This window comes from Oenanthe melanoleuca, chromosome 1 (assembly GCF_029582105.1).
Source record: "Oenanthe melanoleuca isolate GR-GAL-2019-014 chromosome 1, OMel1.0, whole genome shotgun sequence".
NCBI lineage: Eukaryota > Metazoa > Chordata > Aves > Passeriformes > Muscicapidae > Oenanthe > Oenanthe melanoleuca.
Window position 1 is genome coordinate 6042467 of NC_079333.1, and position 19596 is coordinate 6062062.

The window sequence follows — 19596 nt, forward strand, 5'->3', positions numbered from 1 at the left end:
TGAAAGTTTGAGGCTGCTTTTTTTCCACCTGTGCAAAGGTTGAGCACTTTGAATGAAAGAGGGTTTATTTTGAAACTTATAGGAGTTTGGCATTTTCTATTCATACATGTATCTTCATATCCCAGCACTGTTCCATGTGAGCAGCTACATCCTACAAGCAACCATTTCTCCCCTCCTCTGAAGGGAGTCAAGACTGCAATCTCTTGTACTGAAGCTGTTTCAAGAACCTCACATCAGCTGTCTTGGTTTTAAACTTTCAACTTTTCTAAAATTTTCTTATGGAGCTCTGAAAATTTAGAGTTTCCACTGGTCAGGACTCTTGCACATGGCACTGGTTTTTGGCAGGGTATTCTTTTTTACCATGTTATGGGGGTATAACAGCACTGTTACTCATTGTGCTGTCTTGCAATGACTGAATTTAAATCCTTCAGTCTTTTTAGGCAGAAGTTTGTTTTCATCCTGAGGAATGACTTGAAAGAACCAACACTGTCCCCCTTCAAACTGGCTGGAAGGGTTTGGCACAGTCAGGGCTTAGCTGAGCATTCTCCCACCTCCCCTGCTTTGTATTTCTCACTGGCTTTTCTTTCCCCCTCTGACTCTCTGTCATTTATCATCAGCATGCTAATGTGTTCCCATCTGTGCTGAGGACTTTATCCCAGTGTTCTCACGTGATTTGAGTAAAAAAGACAAAAGTTACTCAAGGTGTTCCATCTCTCATTCTCACACCTCAGTATTTACCTTTACCTGTGCTCTGCATCACTAAATAAATACTAGTGCCAGCCTCTAAACAGCTTATCCACCAGCAAAAATCTTCTGATGAGAACTGTCTGTGATTGCTGACTAATCTCCACTGAAGTGCTGCAAGAGGATTTTAATAGGTTTATTTTTCCTATCAGTGCTTGGTCAGTAAGGCTTGACATAATACTCCTGTTAATGAGGTGTCTGACTGTTTCATAGACTTTGTTTTTCATATTGTGCTCAGTGTAATACCCTAAAAAATGAGAAGACACATCGGATGCTGATTTGAACTTATTGTATAGTAGTTTCTTATACATTTATTATTTATGGCAATAGTCTTATAATCATACCTTATTTTGCCATGAAAAATATTAAGAAATACGAGTTCTGTTTCCACATTCAGTTCATTGAATGATGATTTTTAGGTGACTTTTCACCTCCCATGTTTGATCAGCTGCCTGGATTCAGAGAGGGGAGAGCAGAAGAATCTAAAAGCTTTCTCTAGCCAGCAGCAAACCTTGATGTAACAGCACAGGAGAAAAATAAATAGCTGGGGCTTCTTCCTGCAGTGTTTAAGCAGGTGAGGAAGGTGCAGTAATTCCTCCAGAGAATTTCTGAGCACTTTGTTGTTGTGTGCTGGTGTGAGGCTATTCATTGGGGTTCTCCACAGATTACTGGGTCCTACTCCATGCCCACACAGCAGGGTGAAACCTCCCCTGGATATTTCATAGAACAAAGTCAGAAAGAGCCTCTTCAGCCCATCAAAGCTTCACATTTTTAATATAATGAAATAGCTTCTATGTATTGCAGGGTCAAAATCTTGTACTGTGTCATCAACAAAATCCTACCCATTGAACTGAAAATGTCACAGATTTGGGACTGAATTTGGGTTGATGTCAGTGATGCAGAGGTGATGCAGTTCCATCTGTTTAATATTTCAATACCTTGTGTGCTTAGAACAAAATCATCACTTTGTACTTGCAGAGATGAGAAGCTATTAATCAGTCTCTAGCACAGCCCAAAATGTGAGTCTGGATGAGGTGTACCTAAGTTATCCTGGCTACTACTAGGAAAATCACAAATGCTTTACCTGTTTTAACAAATTTTAGTTATTCCATCATCTCTGTTCCCTACTTCAGATTGGAGCTAATATAACATAGTTAATAAAATTTAAAAGCAAGCTCATTTTTCTTCCTAATAAGACCAATCATTTTTCTGTATAGAGTTGCCTTCAGTGTCCTTGATGCAGGAATGTGAAATGTTTCTAAACGCACAGCTGGGTTTAGCTCAGCACTGTGGCATCCTGATGGTTGGTGCTTTAGCCTGGTGGTCAGAACCCTCTTCTCTGGAGACTTGTGACAGCAGGTGATGCTGGTGAAAGCCTAAAATGAATTGAGAAATGTGATGAATTGTCCATTCTGTTCTCTCCCATACTCTCCTTTTCCCCAGGGTTCTTGGTGGGCAAAAGGCTGCAGTGCAGGAAGAAATAGGTTAGTGCACTACATTTTATTCCACAGGCTCTCTTGGCAAGGTCCAAATAGTCTCTACATAAAATTTATCAAGATATTCTTGCTCTGACTGAACTGGCAGAATTTTTTTGCTGGAGTAGAGATACAAGGAGGCTCTAATTCACTTTTGGTTTTGGATATCAAGTGCCTCTTTGTGCTGGGGCAACATAAATGCTCCAGCATGTTTTGAGTATATAGTCCTTACACTGAGTGTGTCCTCTTCCATCCCCTTTCAGATGGGAGGATCCTACACCAGGGCAGATAAACTGAGTTTGTTGTTATTACATAGTTTTCTGGTGGCTCCATGACTTATCATGAGATTTCTCTCAGCTTTTCTTGTATGGAGAGAATATGTTTAATAGAACTGCAGGAATGACTGGATTGTGGTAAGGAATATATAGAGCTTGCACCAAAGGGTATTTTGAAAGACTTGACTTTTCCAAGAGCTCCTAAAGGTAGTGAAGACTTGGCTCTGTAATTCTTGTCTTTTGTAATAATTTTCTGATAAGCTGCAGCCTCAGTTAGTGTTGTAAGCAGTCCTACTTTGTGAACTCAGTATTATTTGAAGGTTCAACTGTCATGCAAATTATGCCAAATACGTGAAAATAGCATCTTCCCCTTATCAGCATGTAGAGGTTTTTTCATAATTTGTGTGAAATAAAAATAGAAGGCAAAAGAAGTGACAGAATTAATGTAATACATAACTCTGGAGGCATTGCTATCTGGCAGAACATATCCTAATGAAGTCATCATTCAAAGGAAACCTTCCTTCCAGTTACAGAATGAATATGAAAATGATAGATTAATATGCTTAAAAGAAAAGTAGGTAAATAGACAGAAGGCAAGATTGAATAAAATTCACCTCAATTGGGTAGTTTGCATTTCATTTTGTACTCATAAATCCATGTTATATATGCCTAGGAGAGACTTGGTGTTTTCTCTGTGCTTTCCATCACTAAGTCATCACTGTGGATTTCTCTGCTGCACCCCTGATTGATATCATATCACTGACTGTCCTGTGGCAACTACTCCCCAGCAATTTGGTATGTCTTTATCACTCACTTTTAATCAGATATTTTCTTCAGCGCCTACTCTTATTCTCAGCAGACTTTCTTAATCTTGCATAAATGTTACTGACAACTGATTAAGGCCCAGTGTGATTATAGAGATGTCTCCTTAAAAAAAAAAAAATATTGCAATGTGCAATAAAACTTACTCATAGTTTCAATATTTAAGAGACTTTTTTATTATCATCACAATTGATGGGATCCATCAGGAATTCAGATCTATTTCAACCAAAGTGATTTTATCTACCTATGTCAAAGAAGGCTCAGACTCATTTTTGAATTCTGCCTCTTCTGCAGTTCAGGCTGTCTTATCGAGACTGAAATCAAACAATTTTCAGGTGTTTCCTGTAGCTGTTCAGAGAGGAATACTTCACTAGTTCCCATTTCTGTGTTTCTTGTAGTTTCTGTGCTCCCAGAAAAATGCAAGTTTGCCTTGGGAGACTGAGGAGTCAGGATCAATTACTCCACAGCTCTACTGAACTCTAGGGTTTAAGGTCACCATCTGAATTTCTCCTCCCATGATGAGCAACTTCCAGCATGGAAAGGCACATCCAGTATGACTCTGGACCAAAGTGAGGAGTGGTATTTCTATTTCCCCTGAGGAACAGTGGTCACATACCCACTTAAAATAGCCCAGGTTTTGATTTTTCATTCCAGAAACAAAATTATTCATGGCTAGCCTGAGTTATGAAAGATTTACTTTGAAGAACAATACAAAACTGCTGATGCAATTATAATGACAATATTGAGGTGTGGCTATAGGATGAAAAAGGAAATATAAAAGCAATTTAATTTCATGGGTTTTGGAAGTCTTGCCCTTTATCTGTTTAAGGTCTATTTTTATGAGAATTTTGCAGCCTGGAGGTTAATTCATTTTTTAATGTATGTTTGTCTTTCAGAGTATTATTGATTTAAACAGAAGGTTGCATGACTGTGGTCTAGAAACATTAATTGGCATGCACAGTATTTATATTTCCTCTTCTAGAAACAAAAATGGCCTTTTATTAAAGCTCCTTGTTTGCTTTTTTTTTGAAATCTAAAATGCAGTTTGGTTGAATAATGAATTGTCCCATGATCCTCAGGATTATGAAGTTTGTCCCACTAAAACCAGCAAGTGTCCCCACAGGCTTTATGTTCTTTTTCCAGCCTGCTGGCTGAGCCAGAGGTGGGCTGAGCAGCTGCTTAGCACCACCTGCCTTGCTAGGAAAAAAGACTTTTCTTTTTTCCAGTCAGTGATGCTCAGTGTGTTCACTAAGAGGATGTTCAAACCAGAGCCTAATCCTGAAGGTGGAAGTGGTAGTCATGTAAGAAAGTCCTGGTTGATCTCATAAAGTGAATTTATCACTCTGGTCCTGGGGTTTTCCATGTGTTACTATATTAATTCATTCTTACCTCGAGCCTGACCTGCATTTCTGTGCTGCTGTTGCAAAACAGCACTTTCAGAGGTTCAGTTCCACTGGTGAGTTTAGTTCTGTTTTTGAAATCAGGTGGCATTGAGATTCAGACAAAGCTAAGCTTATCTTGCATGTTATGGAAAACGGATTTTTATAGCTCAACCTTTGGTTTAGAAATGTAATTCAAGCAGGGCTATGCATTCCCATATATTTACCAAAGAGCCTGAGTGTCTAATGCCAAATATGAACCTCAAACATTAAGAAAATTTGCTTCTATCAGTTTTACCAAAATTTTTTATTCTTGTTTCAAATCACACAATATTTGTTGGGTTTAACATCTATTCTTTGAGACATGTGATTATTATATTTTTACATTCCTTACTTTTCATTTAAAGTGCAAATCAAATTTTGTTCTCACAGTTACTGAGAAAACATCAGAGTGGTGTTTTCCAAATGATCCAATCCAAATAAAGCTCAAACCAGAACAAACCTTAGAATTCTATCAAAAAGTTCAGACATACTCAATCTTAAAAATAATTTTTAAAGCTCTCCATTTGTTTTAGAAGACATCACATCAAAAAAGACTCCTGAGACACTGAAATTAATTTTTTTTTGTGTGTGCACTAGATCTCACTGCCTAGGAGATGCACAACTGGTATATGTAATTGCACCATGTACCTGAGCTGTATTTAAAAATAGGAGCCCTGTGAAACAGATAAAAGCTTGAATTAGCATTATTAACAGACAGCTCTTGGTCAATTTTATTTATGATGAATAATTCAGAGCATCCCAAGTCCCTCATGATTCACAGAATTGAACATGAGTCTGAGAACAAGCCACAAATTGCAAAATCCTCTTGAAAATGCCACATTGTTTTGAGACCATCTAACCAAAATCATCCAAAAATCTATTGCAGTACCAAACCAAAGGGTTGGACTGCCAGAAATGAGAATCCTGCTGCATTTCACATCCTCCCCTCATGCCAGCATGGAAAGGTGGCTCTGTTGATGCCTTTATGCTGCAGTCATGTCTTCTCCCTGGAGCCTCTCTCCACTGGTGCTGTCTGACTGAACTGATCCATGTTTCTGAACCCCAGCCACAGGGATCACTCACTCCAGTTGTTTGACACAAGGGCAGTAAGCACAGTGTGACTGGAGTGTGGCTGTTGGCCCCTGAGCACTGGGTGTCCTGCTGTGCCTGCTTTCTCCTTCAAGGGCCCTCATCAGGCTAATTCCTGATCCAGTGAGCTGTACTGTCCCTAATGCTCTGCAGGATGAGCACAGCACCATTCCCACCCATTCACTTCTCTTAAAAATTGGTGCTTGCCATTGGACAAGACATTTTCTTCTGATGATGTTTTGTACTCCTGCTAGAGAAAGGAACTTCCTCTGCAATGGGAATCTTCGTGGTTTCTAATTTGGGAATTCTATATGAAAAATGCTCACTGCTCTCAATGAATTTTAATTCTAACAATGTTTTAAGGGTGCTCTAGGCAGAGAAAGTCAATAAAGCCCTACTCAAGGTGTTATTTGGACATTTCAAAAGCCAAAAAACCAGTGAGGCAATTGGTAAGAGATGTGTTGGTGTGTGTTGGTGCTTAATGATATGCAATTAACTAACACCTTGATTTGACTAATTTAAAATTCATTATGTGCACTCAGCTTTCTTAGTTTTTTGAGAGGAAGCCATGAATGAATGCAACATCTTCATTCTCTTTAGCACATTAAAATTATAAATTACTGAGGTTAGTACTAGTATTCATGGAACACCATTTCTATTCCTTATATACAGAAATATAAAAATGTCAATAATGTCTGAGCAACTTTCAGCTGCTCATGGTGATGTTTATATTCCCTTTAAAGAGGTAAAGGAGTTGGTTGAATTACTAAAATAGCTATATTTGTCTCTGTGAATATTTTCGACAAAACAATTTCTCATATCTGATGGTATCATTATTGACATTGTAAGGAATCTGGTGGAACCTTTCACCTTTTTATCTGCAGAAAGTTCTGTCTTCTGTAGAGATTTGTTCCCTTCATTGTGGAGCAGTGGGAGCTCTAGGCTCACTCTGAGAAGGCAGAAACTTTGTGCCAAGCAGGCTTTTCTTCCAAGCAGTTTTCAGTATGGAGCATTAGCATTTCCATTATCCTGCAGTCATCTCCAGGCACTGGCCATGACAACAAGTGGACACAGAACAAAATGACTCCTGGACCCTAAGAATGATTTTTGTATTATTTGTCTCTACAGATGCTATTCACAACAAGGGGAATATCTTTGCCAAGCTTAAACAATCTGAAAACAGAGAAATTACCTTTATAAATACTGCAACAGGCCTAAGGGACATTTTTTTTTCCTTACACAGTATTAATTTTAAAAGTAATCAAATCTGCTAGGAGTGCAATGCCACATGAAGTGGTTTAAAGCCTGTCAGAAGATGAACAGAAGTTGCCATTACCATTTCACCTTTGCCATTGTTTCTGTTATGCCCAAACTTCACAGAGTACAATAACACATGTAAGAGATCTGGCTGGCTGACGTCTGTCTGTCCTCAGGCACAATGGAAGGGATCAAGAATAGAGCAGCTGCCTGGATTCTGAACTGCCTTGTTTTCATAGGCTCTTACATAAGCCTTTTTCCTTCTGACTGTATTAACCAAGTCAAGGGTCTATCTCATTGTTCCATTAGTGCAGTACCTGAATTTACAGCAAAGCAAGGAAATATAGCAATAAATCTTATTAGATGCTGTTGTATGTGGAACACAGCCCCAAAGGCTCTCCTGAGAGAGCTGCATCCCTCTTGAGCAAAGAGAATAAGATTATGTGCAACAAAAGAGAACAGCAAACTTATTTCAAAATGGTGATATCTAAACTGCACGGCACGAATGCCATTCTTTGGGAAAGAGAGATGCTTCAAATGATCAGAACCACTGACAGGATATGTGAGAAGAGGGGACAAAGTGCTCCTGCACTCATTCCTGTCTCTCTCTCCACATTCCTAGCAGGATCCTGAGTGGGCCAAGACTACAAGGGCTGCCCCACTGGTTTTGGACCCCCACAGCCAAGCAACTTCAGATGTTAGTCTGACTTGAGGGCCACTTATTTAAAGGTTAATTTTCCCACAGTTCAATCTGAAGAGAGAAGCTGCAATGTTTTAAAAGCATATTTCTTGCCTTGCTATGGGTGAGGTAGCTGGCTCATTTGTTCTTAATAAGTTGCACCTCTGAATATTTCTGAGAACACTGGGATTGCCTCACTGCTGCTTTGATTTCCTTGTTGTACCTGCTGGATCTGTGACATGTCTTTGGGAAAGGCCAGACTCCTGACCACATTGTTACTTATAATTAGGCTGACATTATTTATAACCCTTTCAGGAGATACAGGTAGGCTTTCAGGTGTTTCTATCCACCAAGTTCATTGGGACTGAAACCTTTTGGGCTCTCAAGAGGTTCAGCGCTGGGCTAGCACGAGCTTCCTCAGACCTGTCAGGAATGAATTGTTTCTTGGCATGTGCAGGAGCTGAATGCTGGGCACCTGGAGAACTTTAAATTTGAAATAGGTACCTACTTAAGTTTAAGAGTTTTCTGAGCTGGGCAGCAGCTGAGCAGAAATTTTTAGTGTCACTGTTTGTAATTGCAGCTAACTTCTACCTGGCTTGAATACCTCAATACCTTTTTGGGATCTGGCCCTAAGGATTTTTTTTTTTTTTTTAACTTATGCATTAAATAATAAAGGGCAGGCAATTAAGAAGTCTTGCTTAACTGTCTCAGCCCCTTGAAGAGAACTACAAATCAGCCTTGTTTCCTCCTCCTGAGAATCATTAGATCATTTGTTACAAGGGCATGGGGAGCCTCTGCAGCATTTCATGGCAGCAAGTGCACAGGGCTGCTCTGTGGAGTGCTCTGTGCTCTTGTTTACAAACCAAGTGTGCTACACTGAGCATCCCAGCTGGATGTTTAGCTTGAAAAGTGATATGTCAGTTGCTGTTTAATTAGGACCCTGCAGCCCACCTTTCTCAGATGCAGCAGCTTATTAAAGCATTCCCTCATTGGGAATATGCAGATGCCATTGGTGGAAGAAATAGCTGCCTTCAGTTGGAGTGAAAGGACTTTGCCACCTCTAGCCTGGACTTACAGCAACACACTTGGACCCCAGGGCTTAGGTGTAAGGACAGGGGAGACAAACAGGCTCCTATTCTCCTTCCAAGGAAAATGCTTTTGGAAGGGTTGTTGCTGTGCTCCCTGTCCCAGGAGAGGAAATTCTCTTCCACTGCTGCCTGTGTATCCTTCTCACATGGCTCTTCTCTGCAAGAATTTCAAGAACAGGTGAGCAACTTCTCTTTACTGCTTGCTTATTTGGGCTGCAATTGAGGGAAGCAAAAAAAGTTGGTGTTTGGTATCTTTGGGAGAGGCCTGCAAAGAATAAGCTGCTTCCAGTAAAAGAACATGGCAGTGTTCAAGGCAGGCTGGATGAGCAGCCTGGTCTAGAGGGAGTGTCCTTCCCATGACAGAGGGGTGGGAATAGAAGATCTTCAAGGTCCCTTCCAACCCAAGCCAAGCTATTATTCACCAATGGTGCAGCCTTCTCTAATTTGGAAGGCAATTAGTACTTCTTTTAAATTAAGGGAATTGAGGCTGCAGAGAGAGTCCCCAGCAAGCTCTACCAAAATCATAAAAATACCTCTAAAATAAGCTACAGCATGCCATTCAAATGCCTGGGTTTATTCTTAGTGTTATTAACCGCTTCCTATTTCTCTATTGCTGCAAGCTTTGAAAAAAACAAAACCAAACCTTCAAGCTCACCAAAAACTGATGGTGTTTATGTGAACTCTGGCACTGATACAGCTGGAGAATTACCTGTTTTATATATACAGAGCTGCAGGGGCTATTCCAGAGCTCTTAGCCTGTTTGTTATTTTGGCTCAAATGTACCTTTCCAAAGGTGATAATTCTCTGTCTCACTTTGAAATACAAAAGATGAGTTTAGAAGAAAGTGCTTAATTTTTTTCTTTTAAAAAACTTGACACTAACAGAGTAAAACACTGAGTACTGTTGCATTGGACCCATCTCCTCCAGAACACTGTTGTCTGTAATTTTAAGACAGGCACAGCATTTCTTCTAGATGTTAGAGATAATGTGTGTGTGTGTGTGTGTGTGTGTATAGGGGTAAGGGCTTTTAACTGGTGAGAAAATTCCATTATGGAAAAAGAAGATGGAGCTCAATCTTCAGCTCTCTCAGCCCTGACTTTGGGAATATTACCTCTCTTTGATTGTGTGCTCTGCCTTTTGTGCAAGCACAATTCTCCTGCATTTCCCATCTCCTCTGGCTTTCTGGGAAGTCCCAGATCACAATATCTTTCTTTCTAAGTCTTTTTTTTTGTTTTGTTTTTTTTTTTTTTTTTTTTTTTTTTGTTAAGGCAGTCACATCCTAAGCACAAAGATACCCATAGAGTATAGAGTAGGAAATAATCATGACAATGGGTCTTGCTCCCTACAAGAATCTAAACAAGTTGCATGACTGAAGCCCATGCCTGAATGACAAAAGTTCTGGTTATGATTTGAGCTAATTAAGCCCACAGCTTCTGTATCTCCAGCTCTAAGAGAAAAAGTGGTGATAGCTCACCATGGTGAGAATTAGTGCAATCATATATAAATTTTTTGCACATTTTACTATGCCACATACTATTTCACTAGGAATTAATTACTTGCTTTCCCACTGTGATGGGAAAGATGTCACAGAAAAAAAATAGAAGAGCTGGCTAGGTGCTATTGATGGCTGCATTTTATTTACCAGGAGACAGGTAATACTCTAGAAGTATTTTTCTAGCCGTTTCCTTCACCAAACACACAAGTCCTTTTGATGAGGAAAGAAAAGCTAATGAAAAGCCTATAATAATGAAATCACAAGAGCTATATGAAAAGAAACTGGGAAATGCTGACAGTCTTGATAATTATTATAATCTAGAATAGAAGGAAGTTATATTATTACTCTAATATACACTCTTGGCAAAAGGAGTTAAAAAAACACACAAAAAAACCCAAGCAATTGTTAAATTTTTAAAGGCATTTATAAAACTGCAGCAAAACAACTTTTCACTTCCTTTTAACATATATTTATTTGGAGTTGGGAAATGGTATGTGGTATTAAAAACATGGCAGTGTTCCTTGCAGTAAATGCTTTCTGTCCTGTGAGCCAAAGGAAGGGCTCACACTGCCCTGTTTCTGCAAACCAGAGCATTCATCAAATGTTCCTATAGTCACTTTTCACACCAAATAAACCATAAGGAGTGTTATTAGCTGAAATATTATTGAAACCACTTATGTCAAGCAAAGGGGAAGGAGGAGGAAGTAAAGTGCAGCTCAACTGGACACAGTACTGCCATTCCTTTGTTTCATGAGGAGGCACTTGGGAAGGATGGACTTTCAGTGTTTGCTGACAGGCTGCTGGGGTGTGATATTGGTCTGAGGATGAAACAGGAGTGCAAAATCACTCCTGCTTTCCTGAAGATTGCAATGTTGGAATGCAAGATTGGCAGGGATGTTAGCTGTGCCAGCAGGGATTGTTGAAGGACATTAATGCATAGTTTGAGCAGAAGGGAGCAAGATTCTAAGACTGAGATTTTTTTCAAACTAAAAATTAGTCCAAGATCGAAGGAATCATTATTTCACTGTACTAATCTTAGTTTGTACCAGTGTCTCTGTCCTATTAACCACTTAGACACATATCCATAAAATTGGCAGGCACTCTGTTTCATATTCTGGCTAATTCATGCAAAAAGTGTCCATACACATAATTCCACAGTTATAGGGGCTGTGCCAAAGCCTGGAGGATTTGCAGGGATATCCTGTGAGTGGCTACACTGACAACTGGACTGATGTCAGTGCCCATGGGCTGGTCACCAGGGCTACAGAGCAGGAAAACCAGTTCTCCCTGGTTTTTCAGCAGGCAGGGGCTGCTGGGCTTCATCCTCAATCACTCCACATTGACCACTTCTGCAGCCTGAGAGATTTATAAGGAAAGCAGGAAAGGAATCTGTGCTCAATCTGCAGCCAGTTAGGGACCAAGGAAACCCTTGGGGTGGCTGTGAGCAGCACTGAAGCTGCCCTGCACTGGGTCAGATGCTGCTACTGTTCCAGCTACAAGTTTTGGGATCACCCCAATGTGCTTTTTTTTTTCTCCTGTGGGGAGAAGGATGGAGGAGAACAGCATCATCCAGCATATGAGGGTTTCAATCAGTTTTCTGCTTCTCCTTTACTTCCCAGCTGCTCTGCACTTCCCTCTCAGATGCAACAGGGCCCCAAATTTCAACTGCTGAGATGGAAACATGCTTAATAATAGATTATGAAAAAGCCATGGTGAAAAATTCCAGTTTAGATGGAGGATTTTAGTGCCAGATTGTGCCCTGGGATTCCAATGCATATCTTCCATTAAAGCCATTAAAAATGTTTGCATTTCAAGGAAGAATTTGGACTTTTGACACAATTCCCTCTTTTTCTTTGGAAGCCAAACATTTTCTGTGGTAACAGAACATATTATAACAAGAATAAATATAATGCATTCAGGCATTAAAATGAATAACAGTCCTTGATCTATTTGCTGAAGATTACAGGCATGAAATGTGAAAGCTGTTAGTGGTTTGAAGAAAGATATTTGCTGTAATTGGCTCTGCAGCTTTGGTTTTATTACAAAATAGGAAGGAGATGACCAGAGAGGTGTCCAGATCTTTACATTCTATGGAGAGATTACATGTATCTCATGATCCCAACTTTGGCCAGTGGTTTGCTGCTTTTTGAACCAAGAGATCCTAAAATCTCAGGGTAATGTATTTGCCACACACGAGCTGCTGCCTCCTATTCCAGTGGGGTCAAAGCCTTGGCGGTGAGGGTGTATGGCTACAAGTGTAAGCTGTTACATCAAAGTTGACTTGTTGAAAAAAAAAAAAAAAAGTCATTGTCCATCTCAACAGAGAATCCCCAGCTAATTGTGAACAAACATTGTTTTTAACTTTCTTATTCCTGTATACACAAGGCATAGGTAATGCCTAGTGTATGTATCCTTGGGATGCTTTATGTATCTTCCAGTTTGGTCTCCTTGAGGAAAAACTAACATGTTATATTTTTGGCTTTTGGGCAGGCCATAAAAGCAAAGCAAAGGAGCTTTGCCTGTAAACACCAGCCACAGCTAGCTAGAGTGTGGTTTCCAAAAATTTAAATACTTATAGAATGCCACTAGAGGGTGAAACAAGGAGGAGGGATAGGATACAGTAGTGTTTTGGAATCTGTAATCTCTGGGGTACTGCTCACTGTACAGAGCTGTCTCCTCAAAGAAATATTTAGGAATAATTGTACAACAGTGAGAAGAGACCCTTATTCCTTGCTGATATATTTCAAAAGGTTTGAGATGCTTGCAACTGTTTCTAGAACTTATTTAGACTGCTAGACAACTCTTCTGATCTGTGGAAAGGGTGAGCACCTCTAAATCCAGCAGCAAAGCTCGTCTGGGAGCAGACAATAAATGAAAGCTGAAGAGCCTGTGCAGATTGCTCTGCCACTTTGCTGTGCTCTTCCTCTCTCCTTCAGATCTCCAGTGTGTCAGACAAGCCATTTCCCCCTGATGTTACAACCCATGTAGCTGCTGTACCAAGTCATGTTTGGTGGTATTTGCTGTGTGCTTTCTGAGGATTTGCTGGTCTTTATTCCTTCTGGTTACTCTTAGCATCACTGAAGTTCAGCTGGTCCTAAAATCAGTTGTACCCTGATGGATTTAAGAAGCTAGAACACACAGCAAACATGAATGAACTTTATTTAAAATAGAACCAGTCAGTTCTTTTCCTCACTAAAGAAACAGACTGAGGCAGAAAGCTGGGATGTTTCTCTTCTGTAAAAATCTCACACCAGTCATACCTTAGCTGGTTCCCCTCCTCTCCTTTTGTCAGTGTTATGCATCTGCATTAGCAAGCTGTGCTTTTCATTCCAAAGTGATGAAAGGGAACAACAGTAAATTACAATGCCTTTTAAGAAGTCTCCAAATCTTACCAGATCTCACATTTCATCCTGGTTGCTCTCTCATGTCATCTTTTTACTATTACTCTTATTGCCAGTCAAAATTTATTTTGCTGCTCTCGTGCACCTAGCACTTGCAGCTACTGTTGAGAAATAGTGTGGAGGCAGAAAGCAGAGATCCCCTCTCTTCCCTTTTTGTGAGTTCCTATCGCTTGTGAAATTCCCAAACTCGCAGCCTCCCAAGTTTCTGAAAAGAGTGGCCCTCTAAGTACTCCGAGGTATTGTTACACTGTTATAAATGGAAATCTGATGCTGCTTCTTGTGCGGTGGAGGGGAAGGAGTTGAGAAAGGTAGTGGTTTCACCCCAGCTGTGTCATGGAGGTTGAATGCTGGGAGTAGAAAAAAATACAGCAAATACCTGAAAATGCAGCCACCTACCACTCTTTTATATAAATTCAAGATTACCAGCCAAACTCACTGTTGACATAAGCAGATGCAAATCTAATGAAGTCACTGCAGTTACTTCTACTTATTGCCAGAGGTGAATTTGTCCCTATTTTTGGAACACGCTGGTTTTGTGCTACAGCATTGGCACACTGTATCATGTCAAAATCCTTTTGAGTGATGGCAGTGTGCCGCTGGCTGAGCAGCATGATGCATCGTGTCAAACATCTGCCTGATAATGGTCCTGATCTGCTTTTTGACACGATGCATCCTGCTACTGCACCATGCCCGAAGGCATCTGAGAGGAATTCTGTCAGGTTCTGGTAATAAGAAATGTGTGCTAACCAAATATTGGAGCACTTCAGCATTTTGTGGAAACAGTGATCTCTGTGTTAGTGCATTTATAAATCTCTTCCAAATGCCTCATGTACTTGGGTGAAAAATGATCACTAATGTACTCCCACTTCAATGTGTCACATTAACATAATAAACGATAAATCATTTTCTATTTTAGTCTGTTCTGCTTTAAGGACCGATATTGGATTTTCTCCTAAGAATGATCAATTGGTATTGAAAAAAAATTGTTTCTATTTGTGATTTTGCGGGCTGTTATTAAGTGTAGGAGGGCTTTGTTCTGAGTTGTTTTTTTGTTTTTTTTTTTGAGGGGGTGTCGTTTTTTATAAACTAGCACCACGCCTTGTTGTCACTGCATCTGAAAGCGTTTTACCTCAGACAGAACGGTGCTGAACAACATCCTCCCTAAAGCAGGAAACATGTTTCCCAATCCTCTGCGGCGAGCGGCACAAGCTTCCCGGGGAGGACTGCGAGGGTGGATAGCAGCCAGTCGTCCAGAGGCGAGGAGGAGGCCAGGAGCCAGGATCCAGGGCAGCCAGAGGAATGCCTGCAGGCAGCCTGGCCATGTGCTTGCGGTGAAACCTCCAGGTTAGGAGCAGGCTCCTGGCCAGGAACAGCGAACTTCAGAAGGTGGTGCTTGGAATTGCCGGCCCACGGCCCCTGGCTCCTGGCAGGGTGATGTCCTGCCTTGGGCTTGCTGCAGTAGGAAATGAGGGGAAGGAGATTTCCAAAATTAATAGGGATCAAGAAGAGATTTGTAGATAGCAATCAGCACCTGGATTTTCTGTTTTGACCAAGGAGCCGGTCAGGAGCCCGTGCATTGGGTACATGCAAGTGCATTGCACCCTGGCAGAAACCTTGCAGCGACTGCAAAGGTGAATGCTTCAGCTGGAATCTATTCACATAGGTCCACAAAATGCAACAAGCCATCAGAGTGCTACTTAAAAAGCATATAGCTACTCTAAAATCTTAAAATGCAACAAGCTATCACAGTGCTACTTAAAAATTGAAAATGCAACAAGCTATCACAGTGCCACCTAAAAATCTGACAAATGCAACAAGCTATCACAGTGCCACTTAAAAAGCATATAGATACTCTAAAATCTTAAAATGCAACAAGCTATCAGACTGCTACTTAAATGTCCTATACCTTAAAATCTGTATGCACCAAACTGGAAAAAAAAAGAGAAAAAGGAAAAAAAAAGAAACTAGGCATGTCTGCAGGAAATTGGATCTTTGTTCAAAGTATTGCAGTTTGAATGTTTTGGAAATACGCTTTCTAAAAACAGGGAATCCTCCTAGGGTCAGACAGAGCTATTTTGACCTCGTGTATTCATCTAACTGTTCTGGCCAAGGGGATGTGTCTGTGTGTTTGTGTGCATATATATATATATATATATATATATACAAAGAGAGGGAAGAGCATAAATTCAGAGCTTTTGATTAAAAGCTTCAATTTCTGGCTGCTGTTAAATGCAGGTATACTTCAAAACAAATTTTGTGAAAAAGAAACTTCAAATAATTCACTTTAGATCTGATGAGAAGAACACAAGAGCAAACAAGTGTAAATCCCTCCCGGGCTCATAAGCTGGAATAATGCTAACAAGGCATAGCCTTTGCCATGTGAGGAATGGCATCGAAAGCCTCCAAGCGTGGCACTGCAGCAGGGCAGAAACGCACGCACAGAGATAGGCCAGGAAAATATTTGAACACTAAAAAAGTAGCTACAACCAGATTTCCGAGTTTTCCATATATTTTTCAAGCTGAAAAAATACACTTAATTAAAAAAAAAAAAAAAAAAAATGTGAGGAGGGAAGAGAGACTCTGGGCTAGCTCAGCCTGCATCCAACACGCAGCATCCAGCAACGTGCAACAGCCTGCATCCTACGGAGCACGCCGGTTCCTCCATCCTCCCAGACGGATTTCCAGGGAGAATCCCTGGGGATCCGGAGCTGATCCAGGTGCCTCCTCCGTTTCCAGCGGGTGCTCTGGGCGGGGCCGGCAGGTGCTGCGGCCCTCGGGCCGGGCGGGCGGGGCGCGGAGCCGTCCCCGCCCCGCGGTAGCGCCGCCGCCGCCGCCGCGGCCGCCGGGCGCCCCGCGCAGCCCCGCCGCGCTATAAGTGCGGGCGCGGGGCGCGGCAGCCGCCCAAGATGCGCTGGCAGCCGGGGCTGCGCGGCGCTTGGCCGCGGCCGCCCCGCGCCGGGGAGCCGGAGCAGCAGCAGCGGCACGAGGAGAAGAAGAAGAAGAAGGAGGAGGAAGAAGAGGAACGGGGAGACGGCGGTGGCGCGGGGCGGCCGCGGCCATGAGCTGCTCGGACGTGGCCATGCAGCAGCCCGCCCCGGCGGCGTGCGGAGCGCCCCGCTACCTGGCCGCGCCCGCGCAGGTGAGCCGCGGGGAGGCAGCGCCAGGGGCCGCCGTGCGGGGGCTTTTTGGGGAGGTGCGGGGGTTTTTTTGGGGTGGCCCCCTCGCCCGCTGGCTGCTCTGGGCGGAGACCTCCGCCCCGGCCAGCCAGCGATGCGCTCCGCAGCCCCCGGCTTGATTTGGAGATGCGGGGAGCTGCTGAGGGTGCCCCGGAGCAACGGAGCTGGGTAAGACCTTTCCTAGCACGAAAAGAAAGAATTTCCCCCCAAATTCTTGCATCTGGCTAGCTCAGCTGGCGTGGGGCAGGAGGAGAAAATTATTCCCTTGCTCCTCTCGCCCCTGTGTTCTCCGTTGTGCCTCGCTCGATGGCTCTCCCCGCTCGTCCCGCTTGCGGAGCGGGAGCGCACACGGGCGGAACCGGAGGGGACCCGCGCTGCTCCCCGCACCCGGCACTCCTGGAAGATCGTCTGCGACGGATTTCCAGCTGAATTTGGTGATCAGATGTATTTTTAATTTTTTAATTTTTTTTTAAGTGAATCAGGAAATTCTTATCAGGCTGACAGCATTTTTAGAACTATGCAGTGCGTGGGTGAAGTGGGACTAATATTGACTTGGCCCTAATGTAGTCATCTGAGAATACATTTTTTGGTTGTTGCTGCATTCCATAAGGTTTTATCATTATTATCCATGAAGATTGTTTTCTCCGTACATGGGAAGTGACCCCTGGTATCAACTTGCCTGGGAGACACGAGTATGGGCTAAAACATTAAAATTCCTATCGTGTATTGCTGGTTTTTTTTTTCCTTTATTGTTGGGAGACAGAGCCCGTTTGCAGAAATAGCCCAGTGAACTTGTCCAGGTTGTTCATGCTCTTCACTCTGAACCTGAGCTCTGGGAATCTTGCGAGTTCTCACAGAGTGCCTTTGCTATTATTTCTTCTCTAATCCTGGTCAGAGCTTGCAGAAGCTTCATTCTGTGCAGTAATTTCACTTATGAGTTTTGTATTTAGATATCTGGAGGTCCAGTGTGATTTGGAGGGAAAATGAATAAATAATCACTAATAGCCTGATTCTCTGACTGAGTGACATAGAAGCAGAAAACTGCAATTGAAACTCTGCTGAGCTTTCTGACATTTAACTCTAGAAATAGTTGTCTGTATTTCTCTTCCAGATCTGTAGAACACTTAGTAGGAGGAAATCCATTAAATGACCGTGTCACATTCAAGTACAAGTGCTTTTTATTTTTAAGCATAAGTATGAAATTTCTTCCTCCAAAAGCAGGGCCATATATAAAATGCTCTAGGAGCACCCTAATGAACATTGAAATTTCTTATAATTTTATTTTAAATTGAGTTCCTGGGGATTATGCTGTTTAACAAGTAGATATAAGCAAGGCAAGAAACGTAGATAGCTCTGCTGAGCCAATACAGCTCTTGAGTCTTAGCTGGCCCCAAATATCACATTTCCACCTAAAAGCTTTCTAAAGATGGCTATCCTACATGTTATTGACTGTTTAATTTAATTAATCCTTGTTGCACTGGTTTTTCTGACACACTTGGAGCTGGAAGGTCTTCACAAGCTACTTGGATGTCAGACTGAAAAGCCAAGCTCTTGTTGCTCAAGAAAGTGTTGCACTTCTAACAGCTGCTAACTTCAGAGTGGTTTATGTATTTTCTCTCAATCCAATGTTTTCTAAATTAAAAAAAAAAAAAAAAAAAAAAAAAAAAAGTAAACATAGAAAGAATTCCTCATGCATCAAGATTTATTGTTTGGGTAGTGAATGACATTTTGCAAGTCTCTGTTCCTTCAGGCTTGTCCTGTCAGAGATGCTTATTCAACTGGTAGAGAAGGTTAAAAAAAAAGATGAAGGATCTGTTGCCAGGTTTTTGGTTCTTACACATGTGTTCAACATGTAAAACGCTCCTGCACTCTTTGTGAGGATGATGACCGTTTTAAAGAATGTTCCTCTTTGCTGGAATTAAAGCTGTGGTTTAAAAATAGCTGTGAATGGAGATGAATTAGTGGGATATCTACAAAATAAGTCTCTGCATTGGAGATGATAAAATGGAGCTCACCTTTAAAATATCTGAGGACTCCACCAAAGCATTTTTCAGTGCTATTGTACCACGCTGGTGTCACTCAATTTGTTTTCTGAAGTAGAAAGCTCTTCCATGCTGTGCTGCTTGCTGTTGGCTTTTCTTTTTTTCTCAGGGCAAGGAGATGTAGGTGTGTTGCTCCAACTAAAGCTCTGTGCATCTCCACAGCTATTTGTAGTAAAGCCATCTCAGATGTGTAATTGGCTATGCCAGCTTTGGACATCAGTTCTCTGTGCTTTAAAGAGCCAAGCAGATCTTTAGCTGTGGAGCTGCCACTGCAGGCTCAAGTTCTGGGAGAGCCAACCATGTCATGTTTCCATGGGTCAGGGGCAGTTCAAATGGTTGTCTCCTTTTTAATTTTTTTTTTTTTTTTTTTTTTTTTTTTTTTTAAATGGGAAGTCTCAGACTGCTTTTAAATGATAGACTAGTGTGCACCTGGGTTGTGCAGAAGTGTTGTAGCTTTGGGGGGTGGCCCATAGTGCCTTTTTAAAGTTTCCCCACACATTTCTATGTCTGTATTTTTTCCTCCCTTAAAATCAGCACGGAACTGACTTTTGCCTTGCACAGAAAGGCAGAATTTCTGGAAATGTAGCTTTCACAGGAACAGATTTGCTGGCAAATTAATTTAGATGGGATTT

The 19596-nt window shown here is 41.7% G+C and overlaps 1 protein-coding gene across 2 annotated transcripts in view; it reads left to right on the plus strand.

Moving 5' to 3' along the window:
* Positions 1-16555: 16555 nt before the first annotated feature.
* VGLL3 (vestigial like family member 3) overlaps positions 16556-19596 on the plus strand; it is a 28557-nt gene continuing 25516 nt past the window's right edge. The window contains exon 1 of one of the 2 annotated variants that reach the window (XM_056498117.1): positions 16556-16885. In XM_056498117.1, coding sequence (XP_056354092.1) covers positions 16805-16885 — 81 coding nt within the window. In that variant the 5' untranslated portion in view covers positions 16556-16804. The remainder of the gene's footprint in view (positions 16886-19596) is intronic. The other variant, XM_056498126.1, reaches the window with a different exon arrangement.